The 14,912-nt window shown below is 37.5% G+C and overlaps 1 protein-coding gene and 1 long non-coding RNA gene across 3 annotated transcripts; one reads left to right on the forward strand and one right to left on the reverse strand.

Annotated features, from left to right (window-relative positions):
- The first annotated feature begins 5,634 nt into the window (after window positions 1–5,634).
- LOC120282724 (secreted RxLR effector protein 161-like) lies at window positions 5,635–6,852 on the forward strand. The gene is made up of 2 exons (XM_039289576.1): window positions 5,635–5,984; window positions 6,786–6,852. Exons 1-2 carry the CDS (start codon window positions 5,635–5,637, stop codon window positions 6,850–6,852), a joined length of 417 nt encoding a protein of 138 aa, XP_039145510.1.
- A 3,551-nt stretch (window positions 6,853–10,403) lies between these two features.
- LOC120282626 lies at window positions 10,404–14,912 on the reverse strand. Of its 2 annotated transcripts, none has more exons than XR_005543001.1 (3): window positions 14,223–14,912; window positions 14,001–14,124; window positions 10,404–10,711 (listed from the first exon to the last, which is right to left on the reverse strand). It is a non-coding gene; the product is annotated as an uncharacterized LOC120282626 (long non-coding RNA). The 2 variants fall into 2 exon arrangements; XR_005543000.1 differs by having other exon boundaries at window positions 14,215–14,912.

Here is a 14,912-nt window from a genome sequence, read left to right on the forward strand (position 1 = left end):
TCTTGTCCTCGTGCAAATGGCCGAGGTGTTATTGATTTATGATATGGATGGCTTTTGCACTCCGAGTGGAGTTGTGTTTATTGTGGTGATTGTATGGTAATATCCTACTGCAGTAGGCGGTCTCCACGACCAGCCTGTTGAGGTGGCGTGCTGACCAGCTGATTACTACGAGGGCCAGTTCAGGTGGGAGTGTAGAGCCCTGGCTGGATATTCATCGGGTAGCCGGAGTCACCAACTCGTGAACTGATGGGTCAACGTCAATGGCATGAGTACCTTGGCGGCTCTGAACCTAGCCATGGCCACGGCGAAGGTTTAGAGAGTTTTTTAGACCACGTTATGCTGGGTGAGTGTTGTGGATTGTGCTTATTTATTTCAAAACCATGACATTTGGTTGTTTTTACTTGTATTTGAAACCATGTTTTATGATTTTTGTGTTGTAAACCCTAGTTGGGGTAAAAAGGGTTTTCTCGGTATTATTATGTTATTTTAATTCTTTTGAAGACTTCTATTATATGTAATAATGTTTCTAAACTAGTATTGTTTTGGTAAAGCATTTATTTTGATGATTTATTTTTTATTATTATTGTTGTTGGTGTATTTCTGCTAAAGTTGTGCTAACCTCCCCTCACTAAGTAACTTTAGTTGCTCACCCCCTCTTCTCTTTCCCCAGGTATCAGTTCAGCGAAGCGATGCGGATGTGAAGTGCATGGCAAGAATTTGTTTTAGGGTAGCTAGTTTAGCTATTTGTGTATTTTTCCAGTTCTTAAGTTATAGTGTATTAATTGCATTAATGTAAACTTCTTGTTAATATTTATGTATTCATTTCTGTATCTTAAGAACCCTAGCATTAGTTGTGGTCTACTCTATATCCGTGTTAGATATTGTGGAATTTAAGGTGTATTGGGCAGCCTTGCGACGTCCCGAGGGTTGAGTGGTGAGATATCCCTATTCGGGATCGTTGCGGCGGTTGTCACGTTCTGTGGGCCCACAGGTCGGGGCGTGACAGAAATATTCTATCATTGGCAAGAATTCAAGATCATGAAGATTATATGAAGCTATTAGAAGACACAAGTTAAACTTGGTATGAAGCTATTAGAAGACACAAAGTTTAGTTTGGTGTGAAGCTATTTGGAGACACAAACTAAATAAGGTAAGGACTAGCCAAGAAGATTATCAAGACCATATTTAGCAACACAATTTGAAGGAAGATCCAAGAGCTATCTATGGGTGGAACTATTCATGGAGACTAATCATGTGAGGAGATTGATTGAATATTGCATGAGATATGATTAGAGATTTGGAGATCCAAGCATGGATGATTGAAGATCATGCTTGAAAATATTGAAGGCTAAACTTGGATGAAGATGAGATCAAGTTTAGTAACAATATTTCCATGAGTCAAACGAAAATCATTTGGGAAGACCAAACTTGGGCCAAGTTTGGAAAGAAGATCGGGAGATCTTCGGTGACCATTTTTGGTGAGATGGTCGCGTGTGCCTTGGTGGGCACGTCCCTCAGGAGAGGGAGACCTTCTGAAGTGACATGAGGAAGAAAGCAGCTGCAGGCAGGAGGAGCTCAGGTCGAGTCAATTGCTACGAGACGGACTGAAGGAACCGGGAGTTTGAAGGTCACAGATTCAGGTACATCTGGCTAGAACTCAGTCATGTTTAATAAGTTGGGCCATGTTGCAACTGAGTGTTGCAACATCTAACTTTGGAAGGTGTCCAAGTTAGGAAGCCGCGGAGAATTCTAAAAGTGGTAACTATATTAGACGTCGGTGCGTCTATATAAGAAATCCAGCTCGAAAATTTAGAATGAGCCAACCAGTGAGAGACTCTTTGGTGAGAGTTGAGCGTGTGGCCGTCGGGAAATCTTGAGAGGATATTCTTTGTATTGAGAGAGTGAGAGAGTGTTGTACTCCTTGTTTTTATACCTCTTTTAGTGGATTATTTCTCCTGGCCTGGCCCCCAGATTTAGGCAAGGTTGTGCCGAACTGGGTTACCAATTTTCTTGTCTCCTTTCTCTTGTTTGATTGTGTGTGTGTGGGTGTGTGTGTGTTCAAACCTAGAGTGAGTTTTTGAGTGACTTTAGCACTTCACACCCCCATCGGAACCATCAAGTTGTATCAGAGCGTTGGTCGTCATTGTGTGCTTTGGTGTCAAGGCCGGCGAGATCCAAGCAGAAGTTCCGAAGATGGCAGCAAGAGAAGGAGCATCGATGACTAGACCACCTTTACTCAACGGTTCCAACTACCCATATTGGAAAGCACGGATGAGGATGTTCATCAAATCCCTTGTTGAAAGCATGTGGACAGCAGTTGAAGAAGGATGGTCTCCTCCGGTAGAGCTTGATGATGAGAAGTGTGAGATCAAGAAGAAGAAAAGCAAGTGGAGTTTGGAAGATATGAGCAAGGCTAATGCAAACGGGAAGGCTCTCAACGCTATTTTCGGAGGAGTAGATGAAAATCAATTCAAATACGTAGCCACCTGTGAATCAGCAAAGGAAGCATGTGACATCTTCCAAAGAATACATGAAGGTACAAAGCTGGTGAGAATCTCTAAACTCCAGATGTTAACAAGCAGGTTCGAAAATCTGAAGATGGAGGAGGATGAAACTATTGCTGCCTTCAACACCAAGCTGATGGACATAGCAAATCAGGCTTTTCAACTTGACAAGAGATATTCTGACGAGGAGTTAATTCAAAAGACTCTAAGGTCACTACCCAGGAGATTTGAAGCAAAAGTAGCAGCAATAGAAGAGGCTTGGGACATTACTGTTATACAACTAGATGAGCTGATGGGTCCTTTTCAAGCATATGAGACGAACATGAGAAAACCAAAGGATGATGTGCCAAGAAAAGAAGTAAGGAAATATGAAAATTCGCTAGTTTTGTGCTTAAAAAGGCTTTGCAGTCTTCTACAACAAGTTGTCAAAAATAGCTGTTACAGCAACATCCAACAGAAGGTTTAGAAGAAGAGCAGAAAGCAGTAGTGTTGAAAGTGTAAGAAAAGTGGTCATCTTCAAAACAACTGTAGAGAAAAATATAAATTTGAACCTGACAAAAATGGAGGTTCCATCAGATATGTTAGCTTCAAGACACAGACTGATTCAAATCACCTAAGTCGAAGAAGACAGAAGAAGTCTTGGCATAATTCCTTGTGCGGAGTTGCATACACCTCTGCAAGGAAACCCTCAAGAGAAGACTGGTATTTTGATAGTGACTGCTCAAGACATATGACAGGTAAAAAAAGTCTGCTTAAGAATTACAAACGGTGCACAGTTGGAGAGGTTACGTTTGGAGACGGGCAGAAGAGTGAAGTCGTAGGTAAAGGGACAATGATGTTACCCGGTCTACCAGATCTGAAGAACGTGCTACATGTAGATTGTTTGAAAGTAAATCTGATGAGTATCAACCAGCTGTGTGATCAGAATATGATTGTGAAATTCACTAAAGACAAGTGTAATGCATATGATACTACCGACAAGTGTATCCTATCAGGTACAAGGTCTTCAGACAACTGATGTCTACTTTAAAAGCCATATCAATGTTACAACACCTCTTGTAACATGACATAAGTCTAGCATCAGAAGCTTAGGCATGTTAACTACAAGAATCTAATAAAGATAATCGAACTTGGAGCTGTGAGAGGGATACCCAAGTTAAAAAAAAATAGAAAACAAAGTTTGTGGTACTTGTCAGAAGAACAAACAAAAACGAGCATCTCACAAGGTTCTACAGGATGTTGTTACCACAAGAAGCCTGGAACTACTACACATGGACTTGGTTGGTCCTACACAAGAAGAAAGTATGTCAGGAAGTAGATATATATTTGTTTGTGTTGATGACTACTCCCGATTTACCTGGGTTGAGTTTTTAAAAGATAAATCAGAAGCTTTTGCAGCATTCAAGAAGATGTGCCTTCAAGTTCAAACAAAAAAGACTGTCAGATTGGCAGAATCATAAGAATCAGAAGTTATCATGGATAGGAATTTGAAAATAATCATTTTATAGAATTCTGCGAAAAGCATGGGATACATCATGAATTTTCAGCACCAAAAACACCTCAACAAAATGGAGTAGTCAAACGCAAGAATCGAACTCTCCAAAAGATGGCAAGAGCTATGCTGAATGATAAGAAACTTCCAACGAAATTTTGGGCAGAAGCAGTAAATACAGCCTGTTACATTCTGAATAGAGTTTATCTTTGTTCAGGTTTTGAGCAGACACTGTATGAAGTGTGGAAAGGCAGAAAACCTAATCTCAGATACTTCCATGTGTTTGGAAGCAAATGCTACATTCTAAATGACAGAGAACAACTAGGAAAATTTGATGAAAAGAGTGATGAAGGACTCTTCTTGGGTTATTCCACAAACACTCGTGCCTATCGTGTGTTCAATTCACGAACTGAAAAAATAATAGAAACCTACAATGTTGTAGCTGATGATTTTTATGAAGAAGCAACTAGCTATGAATCTCAAAATAGCCAAGGAGAACCAGATAACCATTAGGCTATCACTTCTAATGAGGATGATATTCAACACCATGTTGCAACACCTATTTCAACACCTTCACCTGAAGTTGCTCTTGAAACCGCCAGACAAATGGAACCAACAACTGTTGAAACTCAAGAAATAGCAGAAGACACTACCACGGAATCTAATGAAGACAATGAAGAAGACAATGATTGGGAACCATCATCCACAGTAAAGAAGAATCATCCAATACAGGATATGATTGATAGCATCAATGCGAGTAGACGCACTAGGAACAGTAAGAAAATAGACTATCAGGAGCTAGCAGGATACATGTGTTATACCTCTCTTGTAGAGCCAAGGAATGTGACTGAAGCCTTGAAAGATGAGCACTGGATTGTAGCTATGTAAGAAAAACTGAATCAATTTGCCCGAAATAATGTCTGGACTCTTGTTCCATGTCCAGAAGATGTGAATGTCATTGGGACAAAATGGATCTTCAAGAATAAAGCTGATGACAAAGGGAATATTACCATAAACAAAGCAAGACTAGATGCTCAAGGTTACACCCAAGTGGAAGGGAGAGACTTTGATGAAACCTTTGCCCTAGTAGCCCGTCTTGAATCCATCAGACTAATGTTAGGCATTTCTTGCAGCATGGGATTCAAACTCTATCAGATGGATGTCAAAAGTGCCTCACTGAATAGTTTTCTGAATGAAGAAGTATATGTTAAGCAACCAAAAAGGTTTGAAGACTATCATCATCCTGATCATGTGTTCAAATTACAAAAAGCTCACTATGGGTTAAAGCAAGCACCTAGGGCCTGGTATGAACATCTCACAAAATACCTGCTTGAAAAAGGTTACCAAAGAGGAGGCGTAGACAAGACCTTGTTTATTAAGAAGATCGGGTCCGACGTCATGGTTGCCCAAATATATGTTGATGATATTGTCTTTGGCACCACATCACAGGATCAAGTTGATCGATTTGTTTTACACATGCAGGAGGAATTTGAAATGAGTATGGTAGGTGAGCTCAGTCACTTCTTGGGATTCCAGATCAAGTAAAGCAAGAATGGTATCTTCATCTCTCAGAGTAAATATGCGAAGAATCTTGTAAGAAGGTTTGGGTTAGAAAAAGCAAGACATGTCAGGATACCGATGAGTATCACTGAGAAACTTACCAAGGATGAGCATGGGAAAGACATAGACCCCATCCTGTATAGAAGTATGATCGGCAGTCTGCTTTACCTCACAGGAAGCCGACCAGACATCTGTTTCAGCGTTGGAGTTTGTGCTCGGTATCAAGCTTCACCAAAGGAGTCTCACCTGACAGCAGTTAAACGCATTATTAGGTATATCAGTGGCACAGTAGAGTTCGGCATTTGGTATTCTCATGACTCAAATACACACTTGGCTGGTTATAGTGATGTTGATTGTTCTGGAAATGTAGATGATCGGAAAAGCACCTCAGGAGGTTGTTTTTATCTGGGAAACAATCTTGTTACCTGGTACAGCAATAAGCAAAGTTCAATCTCACCCTCTACTGAAGAAGCTGAATATATAGCAGCAGGAAGTTTTTGCACACAACTCATTTGGATGAAGTAGATTGTTGAAGATTATAGTCTACAATAGGGACAACTGACTATCTTTTGTGATAACAAAAGTGAAATTGACATCTCCAAAAATCATGTCCAACATTCTCGCACCAAACACATTGATATTCGGCATCATTTCATACGTGACTTAGTGGAAAACAAGACTATCATGCTAGATCATGTTGCAACTGACAAGGAATTGGCTGACATCTTTACAAAACCACTTAAGGCTTCCCGATATGAATATCTAAGGGTTGCCTTAGGTCTCTATCAAATGTAATTGCTAGACGACGGGCTCTGCAAACGAGTATGGTTCTCTTACATCTTATTTTTCATTTGCAGTAAAACCGTCAAGGAAAGTGTATGGTGGTGCTTTATCTTATCATTCTTTGCCATACAGGGGGAGCCTCCAACAGCACTGCAGCAACTTAGGGGGAGCTTTCAAGACCACTTTGCCATAATTCTGCCACAAAGGAGGAGATATATGAGATTGCTGCTATTCATTTTTTTTAGTATTGCACGAACAATCTATTTGCCATTTGTGTTGGATTGGACTGATTACTATTTTTGTATGTTAATATCTAGTTGATTGTTCTTCTGTTATGTCATGTATTCATCAACTAGTTGCTTGTAATATGTTATTCAATCAGTCTTGTAATAGTCCTAAGGTCATGTCCAGTTGTCAATACATGTTGTAACATGGTGTTGTAACAGGCATCAGTTTGACAGGAGCAGAATCGAGGAGGTTGTGTCAAATAATGCCAAAGGAGGAGATTGTTAAGTCTGATGATGTGGATTGGCACTATTTGACAAGCCAAGTTATGACATGGCAAGAGGAAGGTGATGTAGCATGTGGTGACTCATCAAAGGAAGCATTGACTAGGATGATGATGTGGCAAATGGAGATATCATGACATGTGAAGCTACAAGGTTATGAAGATCAAGGTGGAGATTTTATTTAGAAGATATTTCTCTCAATGGAATCATGTGATGATCAACTATTTTTGGAAAGTCCATCAAGTCTAAAGGATCTATTTAAGAAAGGCAAGTTTTATTTTAGGTATGATTGTCTATCCTTGGTAAGATCCGAGATGAAAATTCATATCTTTGATAGAAATCCTTTTTAGAAAGATCTATTTGAAGAGAGAGAAATATTCTATCATTGGCAAGAATTCAAGATCATGAAGATTATATGAAGCTATTAGAAGACACAAGTTAAACTTGGTATGAAGCTATTAGAAGACACAAGGTTTAGTTTGGTGTGAAGCTATTTGAAGACACAAACTAAATAAGGTAAGGACAAGCCAAGAAGATTATCAAGACCATATTTAGCAACACAATTTGAAGGAAGATCCAAGAGTTATCTATGGGCGGAACTATTTGTGGAGACTAATCATGTGAGGAGATTAATTGAAGATTGCATGAGATATGATTAGAGATTTGGAGATCCAAGCATGGATGATTGAAGATCATGCTTGAAGATATTGAAGGCTAAACTTGGATGAAGATGAGATCAAGTTTAGTAACAATATTTCCATGAGTCAAACGAAGATCATTTGGGAAGACCAAATTTGGGCCAAGTTTGGAAAGAAGATCGGGAGATCTTCGGTGACTATCTTTGGTGAGATGGTCGCGTGTGCCTTGGTGGGCACGTCTCTCAGGAGAGGGAGACCTTCTGAAGTGACATGAGGAAGGAAGCAGCTGCAGGCAGGAGGAGCTCGGGTCGAGTCAAGTGCTATGAGACGGACTGAAGGAACCGGGAGATTGAAGGTCGGAGATTCGGGTGCATCTGGCTAGAACTCAGTCATGTTCAGTAAGTTGGGCTATGTTGGAACATCTAAATTTGGAAGGTGTCCAAGTTAAGAAGCCACGGAGAATTCTAAAAGTGGTAACTGTATTGGACGTCGGTGTGTCTATATAAGAGATCCAGCTCGAAGATTTAGAATGAGCCAACCAGTGAGAGACTTTTTGGTGAGAGTTGAGTGTGTGGCCGTCGGGCAATCTTGAGAGGATATTCTTTCTATTGAGAGAGTGTTGTACTCCTTGTTCTTATAACTCTTTTAGTAGACTGTTTCTCCGGGCCTGGCCCCCCCAGATGTAGGCAAGGTTGTGCCGAACTGGGTTACCAATTTGCTTGTCTCCTTTCTCTTGTTTGATTGTGTGTGTGTGTTCAAACCTTGAGTGAGTTTTTGAGTGACTTTAGCACTTCACACCCCCATCGGAACCATCATATATATATATGGGAAAACATCATCTAAGTAAGTCCCTAGATTTGAAATCTAGGGACGTTTTAAATCTAAGCCGTTGGATCATCATCCGATGGTTGATTGATTATAGGAACACTGTACACCTTTTTACTGTTTATGATCACTGTACAACACTGTAGAACGCGGTTTCTACTGTTCATAATGATAAGAGCCGTCAGATTTTCATCCGATGGCTACTATGGACATCCCTAGATTTGAAATCTAGTGACGTCCCTAGATGATGGATTCTCTATATATATATATATATATATGTGTGCGGAATATATCAGTTGTGCAGTAGTTCGTTAATGGCTTTTTTCACCCTCCAAATTTTGATGTCTTTATGTGTAATTAAGTATTATGCAACTCGCTCGTATAGAATTGTTGGAGACTATTTAAATTTTTTTTACTAAGTACAATTTCTTTTTTTTCTTTTAAACATTTTAATAATCGAGTTATGGATCATACACTGCAAAACAAAATCCTGTGTACGCATCAAAGTATCGAAAATCTCTTTTGTGTAGGGTTTCAATACAAAATATGATGTTGGGAAGATGTATTATATATTTTAGTTACTCTTGCTGAAATCCTGTTTAACATGCTGCGAGAATTGGCTTCTAGCATTTTTTAATATAAAAAATAAAATATAATTTTATTGAGATTTAATCACTAAAACAGTCCATGAATTTTTTATTTAATAAATTATAATTTATTCATTATAACAAAAAAATCTTTTCTCTCTGTTCTCTTTTGATCTTTGCACTTCCGCTTATGTATATTAAATCTCTCCACTTTTAAAACCGGTAAATCAAGTCCAAATTCTTACTACCGTCGTTTATTTTAGCTGATATAATTTTTTTAAAATAAGATATTATTAAACAATATAAAAACACAGGTACATATTAGAAAATAAAAACACCAAAATGAACTAACAAAAAAACAGAACAACAAAATCCACTAAAAGGAGAAATACAGTAAAATCCACGGAAGTAGCCAAAAAGACTATCCTCATCAGATAGCCAATAAGAATAGATACATGAATTAGCCGGCATCCAAATTAGAAGTCACGTCTCATGTAGGACCCCAAGAATTCCAGGCTCTACTTAACAATGCGGATCGAATCTTCAAGCCTAAACCGTTACGCATCTGAAACTGCAAAAACTCACAGAAGAAAAAGCTCAATTAATTTTAATCCACAGAAACCCACCTAGCATGTCACCTTTGATCTGCAGATGTGTGAAATTCGTTTTCCATATTAACTGGCGACAAAATTTTGATGGAGATGTCATTGGAACTGATCAGGTGGACTGATTATGCATATACTGATTAGGTGGACAAATGTTCAAGCCCAGCGTAGTTATGTAAACAAATGAAGGGAAAAGGATGGAACATACATACAAGGTAGATATTGTCATATTCTCACAAAGAAACAAAACTAGATATTTGTTTCAATTTTTTTTTCCCAAAGAATATAAATACTGTTGTGCCTAACACACCAATCTAGCTTCTTTGCAGTGAACTAGAAATCAACTCATCACAACCCTTGATCAAAACACCAGCATTTTCCCTCAAAAAAAAAAAACACAGAGTTCTTAATCTCAAATTGGTGCTCTAATTTTAAGATGATGATAACTCTACAAGGAGCATGCATTCAAAGAGATAAAAACAACAATCAACAATGACCAGCAGTTCTACATTTTCAGAAACAAGAAAGATGAAAACATTTATCTCCTATTTAAGCTTGAAGGTGAGAACTTAAAAACAGTTTCAACAAACTCCAATCAACTGAATTGACTAAGAACCATTCAATGCGATCAAGAATCAAGTTCTTCTCCTTTTAATCTATCCCTTCTTGCCTTCAATTTGAGCAACAATGCCTTCCTGCAATGCCTCTTGCTTGCCCATACTTCGGAATGAAAACTCTAAAAAAATCATACCACTTCTCAAGTCCATGGGGCGCACCACAGCCTGGATGTCAATCACCATTACCTGCAGAAAATGCCACAGCTTCATATATATATATATATATATATATATATGCATCGCCTGGAATTGATACAGCCGTGGTGAGCACCAGATGCACATATTGATGAGCTCTTACAACACACAAACATCGTCATATTGGACCTTGGAAACTGTTCAACCAAACGTGCACCATAGATACAACCAGAAAATCAGAAATTGAAACCCAGAAATTTAGAGGAAGTTTTTGTGTCTCATCGAAATTAGTTACAACAATATTGGTCATAGCAAATGATTCAGATCTCATTTGAACGAATGATAGCTGCATCAATATAAGCCCAAAGGACAAGAATAGCAGTTCGAAGTTTAAAACTTAAACCAAAAGTCATGTGCATTCAGGGGCACAAATCAAAAAAGATGATATCACCAGACCTACAAACATATCAAAGTGCAAATGAGTCCACATAATAATATTGAGTTAATAATTTAAAACACAGCAGATACACACACACACAAACAATACAAAAACAAATTCAATAGAATTTAAAATCTTTTATATTTTTTGCAGGGAAAACTTGATTCATTAAGTTGATCAATAGCTTGAAGCTTTTTTCAGCAAGCTACAAACTTGAGTGCATTGAATGACACATTTTGTGGCATAACTACAATAGGATTTCACATCTTAAGAAATATTCAGAGTACAAATTCATCAGAAAGAGATTCATTAATCTATATACAACAATTGAAGAAATCAATGTTTTTTCTGCAAAATCTTAGCACAATGAGATTAAGTGTACATGTAATTTCATCCGTAACCAAAGGAAAAAAAAGTTTGGAAGACATTAAAGTTTCCAAAACCAGAATCCAACATCGTTGGAAATCAGTTAAAGAAATTAACTTGGCTTCAGAACTTAGGTGAGAGTTAAGCACATTGTAAATAATAAGTCATAAGGAGATGATGAAACCTAAAACAAGAATGCTTGGGGTGATATATGAAGATTGTCCTGTAACAAGCAATAGCTGTGTTTGGCAAATGACAGAAACAACAAATAATTCAAAATGAAAATGGAAAACTTATTATCTGCTTGCACCATTTTCATTATTACAAACATAACCATGCATATATAGCAACTAGCAAGGGCAAGAATATTGAATGAACAACAAAATGATATTTAAGTATGGAAAACAGAATGAGCCATATAACTAAAAAACAAAATGTTTGAATGGAGAGAAAACATTAATATATAGGTATATATATACCTATAAATTTCGTTAAATGGAGCAAAGGAAATGGATAAAATTAGTTGCATATAATGAGTAATAAACCTAGTCCTTTAACTCGTGTTAAAAATAAAGCACTTCCCTGAATTTCCCTGTGGTAAATGATTAGAATGCATGGTCAAGCTAATGGTAAAACAAGGGAAAACAAAATCCCAACATGAGAAAGAAGAGAGAGATGGGTTGCACTGCATCAGGTCTGGACTGGATCTTGAACCATTCAAGAGAATGCTCTTCTTCGCACCGCTCCATGAACCCTTGGTCACATTTTTTAACGTGCAACGATTTGAGCAAGGAAGGAAGGGCACCATCAGGCAATGACTTGATTAAAGGGCAATAAGAAATTGTCAAACTCTCCAGAGAGGGAAGGTGAGGCAACCAAGTCGGCAGAGATTCCAATTTTGGACAATCTAATATATTTATATAATATAGCTTTTGAAATAGTACTCCATGCTACCTGGACTTGCTCAACCTAGTTCTGAATTTTGGGTAATTCCTGATATTCATGTAACATACGGAGGGCATGAAATGTAAACCCCCTATGGACGTAGCCTCTTCACAGAAATTGAAGGATAGTTTTGCCAGAGCCCTTAAGGTGTCCATTTCTCTAACAAAGAATGCAGTGTTCCACCTATGATGGTCAATTGCTTAAAAAAAAAATGAGGCATCTTGAAATCTGATCATAAACCTCTTGAGAACAAGTTAATTCTAGTGTTTGTATGGTTGAAAATAAGTGACAGGGCAATCCACTGGCATCTAGTTTGCAGTTGACATGTGTAAGGGGGAAACATTGCATGATACTGATTAAGGCATGCCCTCAAATGATGCTGATGCTCCAAATATTTTCAGCTCCTCAAGTGCAGGGAATAGTATGGTCTTTTCATCACTAACAATGATCCTCACATCCACTCTGCGAAAGTAGAGATGCAAGGGAAAGGGAAGTGAGAAAAGGAAGTTAACCAATTGATTGAAGATACAGTTGGTTGCAAGTTCCTCAAGGTGGATTTTTTTATTTAATTTCTCTCATTGGCTTTCTCAGCTTCCTTCCAATTCCCAACTTTCTAGAGGCTGTTTATGACAAGTAGTCCTCTTAGTTAACACATTTTCTTAATTGTTATACCCTATAAGTCCTTTGTTTTGCCTCCAACACAATAATGGTGACGTATAGTTCACATTTTGAGTATAAGTATGGTTTGTGTTTGCATTCAGATGTCGAAGATTTATGAGCTTACATATATATATATATATATATATATATAAGTTTTCAAAGCATACATATGGCAACACCCTTAGATGGTAACACCTACATGAAGATTCATCAAACAATTAGATACTGGCTTCCAGCATACTCAAATAATGCACGTGTCTTGGTGCTCAATTCATAAATGCAAATCCATGGTACTATGACAAACATGGTCATTGTTCTAATAAGCGACAAGGAAATCCCAATTCTCCTTGCTCACTGGCTCATGAATAACTTAAAAAAAAATGGCAAAATACATACAACATAGATATTGTCATCGTCTCACAAGAGAAAATTACCACATATTTGTTTTGAAATTTTCTTATTGAAAATATGGACACAATCAGAAAAGCTGAAACTGAGATTGAGCAATTAATTACAACAACATTGATGATAGCAAATGACTGAGCTCTCATATGAAAGCATGAAAATAACATTAGCACAAGTCCAAAGTACAAGAAAAACAGCTTAAAGTTTGAATTTTAAAGATGGCTGCATAGAGGGGCATATATCAAAAGGACTAATAAAACCCAGGACACACAAGCATATCAAAGTGAAAACGAGTCTGCATTGGAATCTTCAGTTTAAAAAAATAAAAATAATAAAAATATGAAGAAATAAATTTAATCAAAATTTTTTTTTCTAGTGGCCCGAACTTGATTAATTAAGTTGATCAATGAATTGAAGCTTTGTTCAGCAAGCTCCAAACTGGAGAGCATTGAATGCAATATTGAGAATAAATAAATACTAATCTGAATGAGAAATTCCATAATCCTATATGCAAAAATTCAGAAATTAATTCTTTTCTGTTATACAACATTCAGATTAACTGAACTAGTAATTATGACGGTAACCAGAGAGAAAAAATCTGGAAGACATAAAAAAAAAAAAACCAGAATCCAACAACCTTGGATATAAATTTATTTGTCAGACATTGATCAAAGAAATTAAGTTGAGGTAGGAACTTAGATCACTGGAATAAGAATGCATAATGTAAATAATAAAAATCCTTACCAAGTAGATGGTGAAAGCTAATCATCAAGCATACTTACACGATATATGTTTATTATTACAAGCATAACCATGCATACATAGCAAGGCCAAGAATATTGTATGACCAAGAAAACAATAGGTATGAAAAACATAAGCAGATATATAACTGAATTTAAATGTTTCATTTGAAGGGGAAAAATTACTTACAGATTTGGTTGAATGAAGCAAAGAAAATGGATATTACTCGCAGATAATGAGTATTAAAAGTTAGAAACCCATGAAGTCCTTTCTAACTGGTGCTAACGTGGGAAGAGCACTTCCTTGAATTTCCCTATAGTAAATGATTGGGGAAATGATCAACTTTAACTAGTAAAACATGTGAAAACAAATCCAAGACAAGAAGAGAGATGTGTTGCATTACATTCATACCAACAAATGGAAGCAGAAATTTGAAGCATATATGTCAATCATTTTTATGTAAATTTCCGATCAGGTACGTGCTGGATCATGAGCCATTCGTGAGAACCCTCTTCTTGGCACCGTTGGGTGAACCTTTGGTCACATTTTTTGATGTGCAATGATTTAAGAGAAGAAGGTAAGCCATTCTCTGGCAATGACTGAATCAAAGAGCAATTAGCGATTTCCAGTTTCTCCAGAGCAGGGAGATGAGGTAACCAAATAGGCAGAGATTCCAGTTTTGGGCAACTTTCTATATAGATATAAGCTAGCTTATGTAGCAATGCTGCCTGCTCCATTCCCTTGCTCAACCAGGATGTGAATTTTGAGCAAAAACTGATCTCTAAGGAACATAAGGAGGGCATAAAATGTAAACCCCCAATGAAAATGAGCTCCTGACAGCGACTGATGAATAGGTGAGACAATGTCTTGAAAGTGCTCATTTCTCCAATGAATGATACCATTGTTTCAGAATGAATAGTCAATTGCCTAAGAAGAATCAAGCTTCTTGAAAAATGGTGATAGAGCCCTTGAGAACAGGTTATATGTAGATTTTTCACAGTTGAAAACATGTCCCAGGGCAATCCAAATCCATCTCCATAACAATCCTGATATTGGATATAAGAAATGCAGGGGAAGCTGCTGTGTCTTTGTGAGGACAAC

Source organism: Dioscorea cayenensis, chromosome 18 (assembly GCF_009730915.1).
Source record: "Dioscorea cayenensis subsp. rotundata cultivar TDr96_F1 chromosome 18, TDr96_F1_v2_PseudoChromosome.rev07_lg8_w22 25.fasta, whole genome shotgun sequence".
Lineage (NCBI taxonomy): Eukaryota > Viridiplantae > Streptophyta > Magnoliopsida > Dioscoreales > Dioscoreaceae > Dioscorea > Dioscorea cayenensis.

Coding starts and splice junctions, on each gene's coding strand:
- LOC120282724 (XM_039289576.1), top strand. CDS start 5,635: ATGAGTATCACTGAGAAACTTACCAAGGATGAGCATGGGAAAGACATA. Junction 5,985..6,785: donor GGAAACAATCTTGTTACCTG/GTACAGCAATAA, acceptor GTGTTGTAACAG/GCATCAGTTTGACAGGAGCA.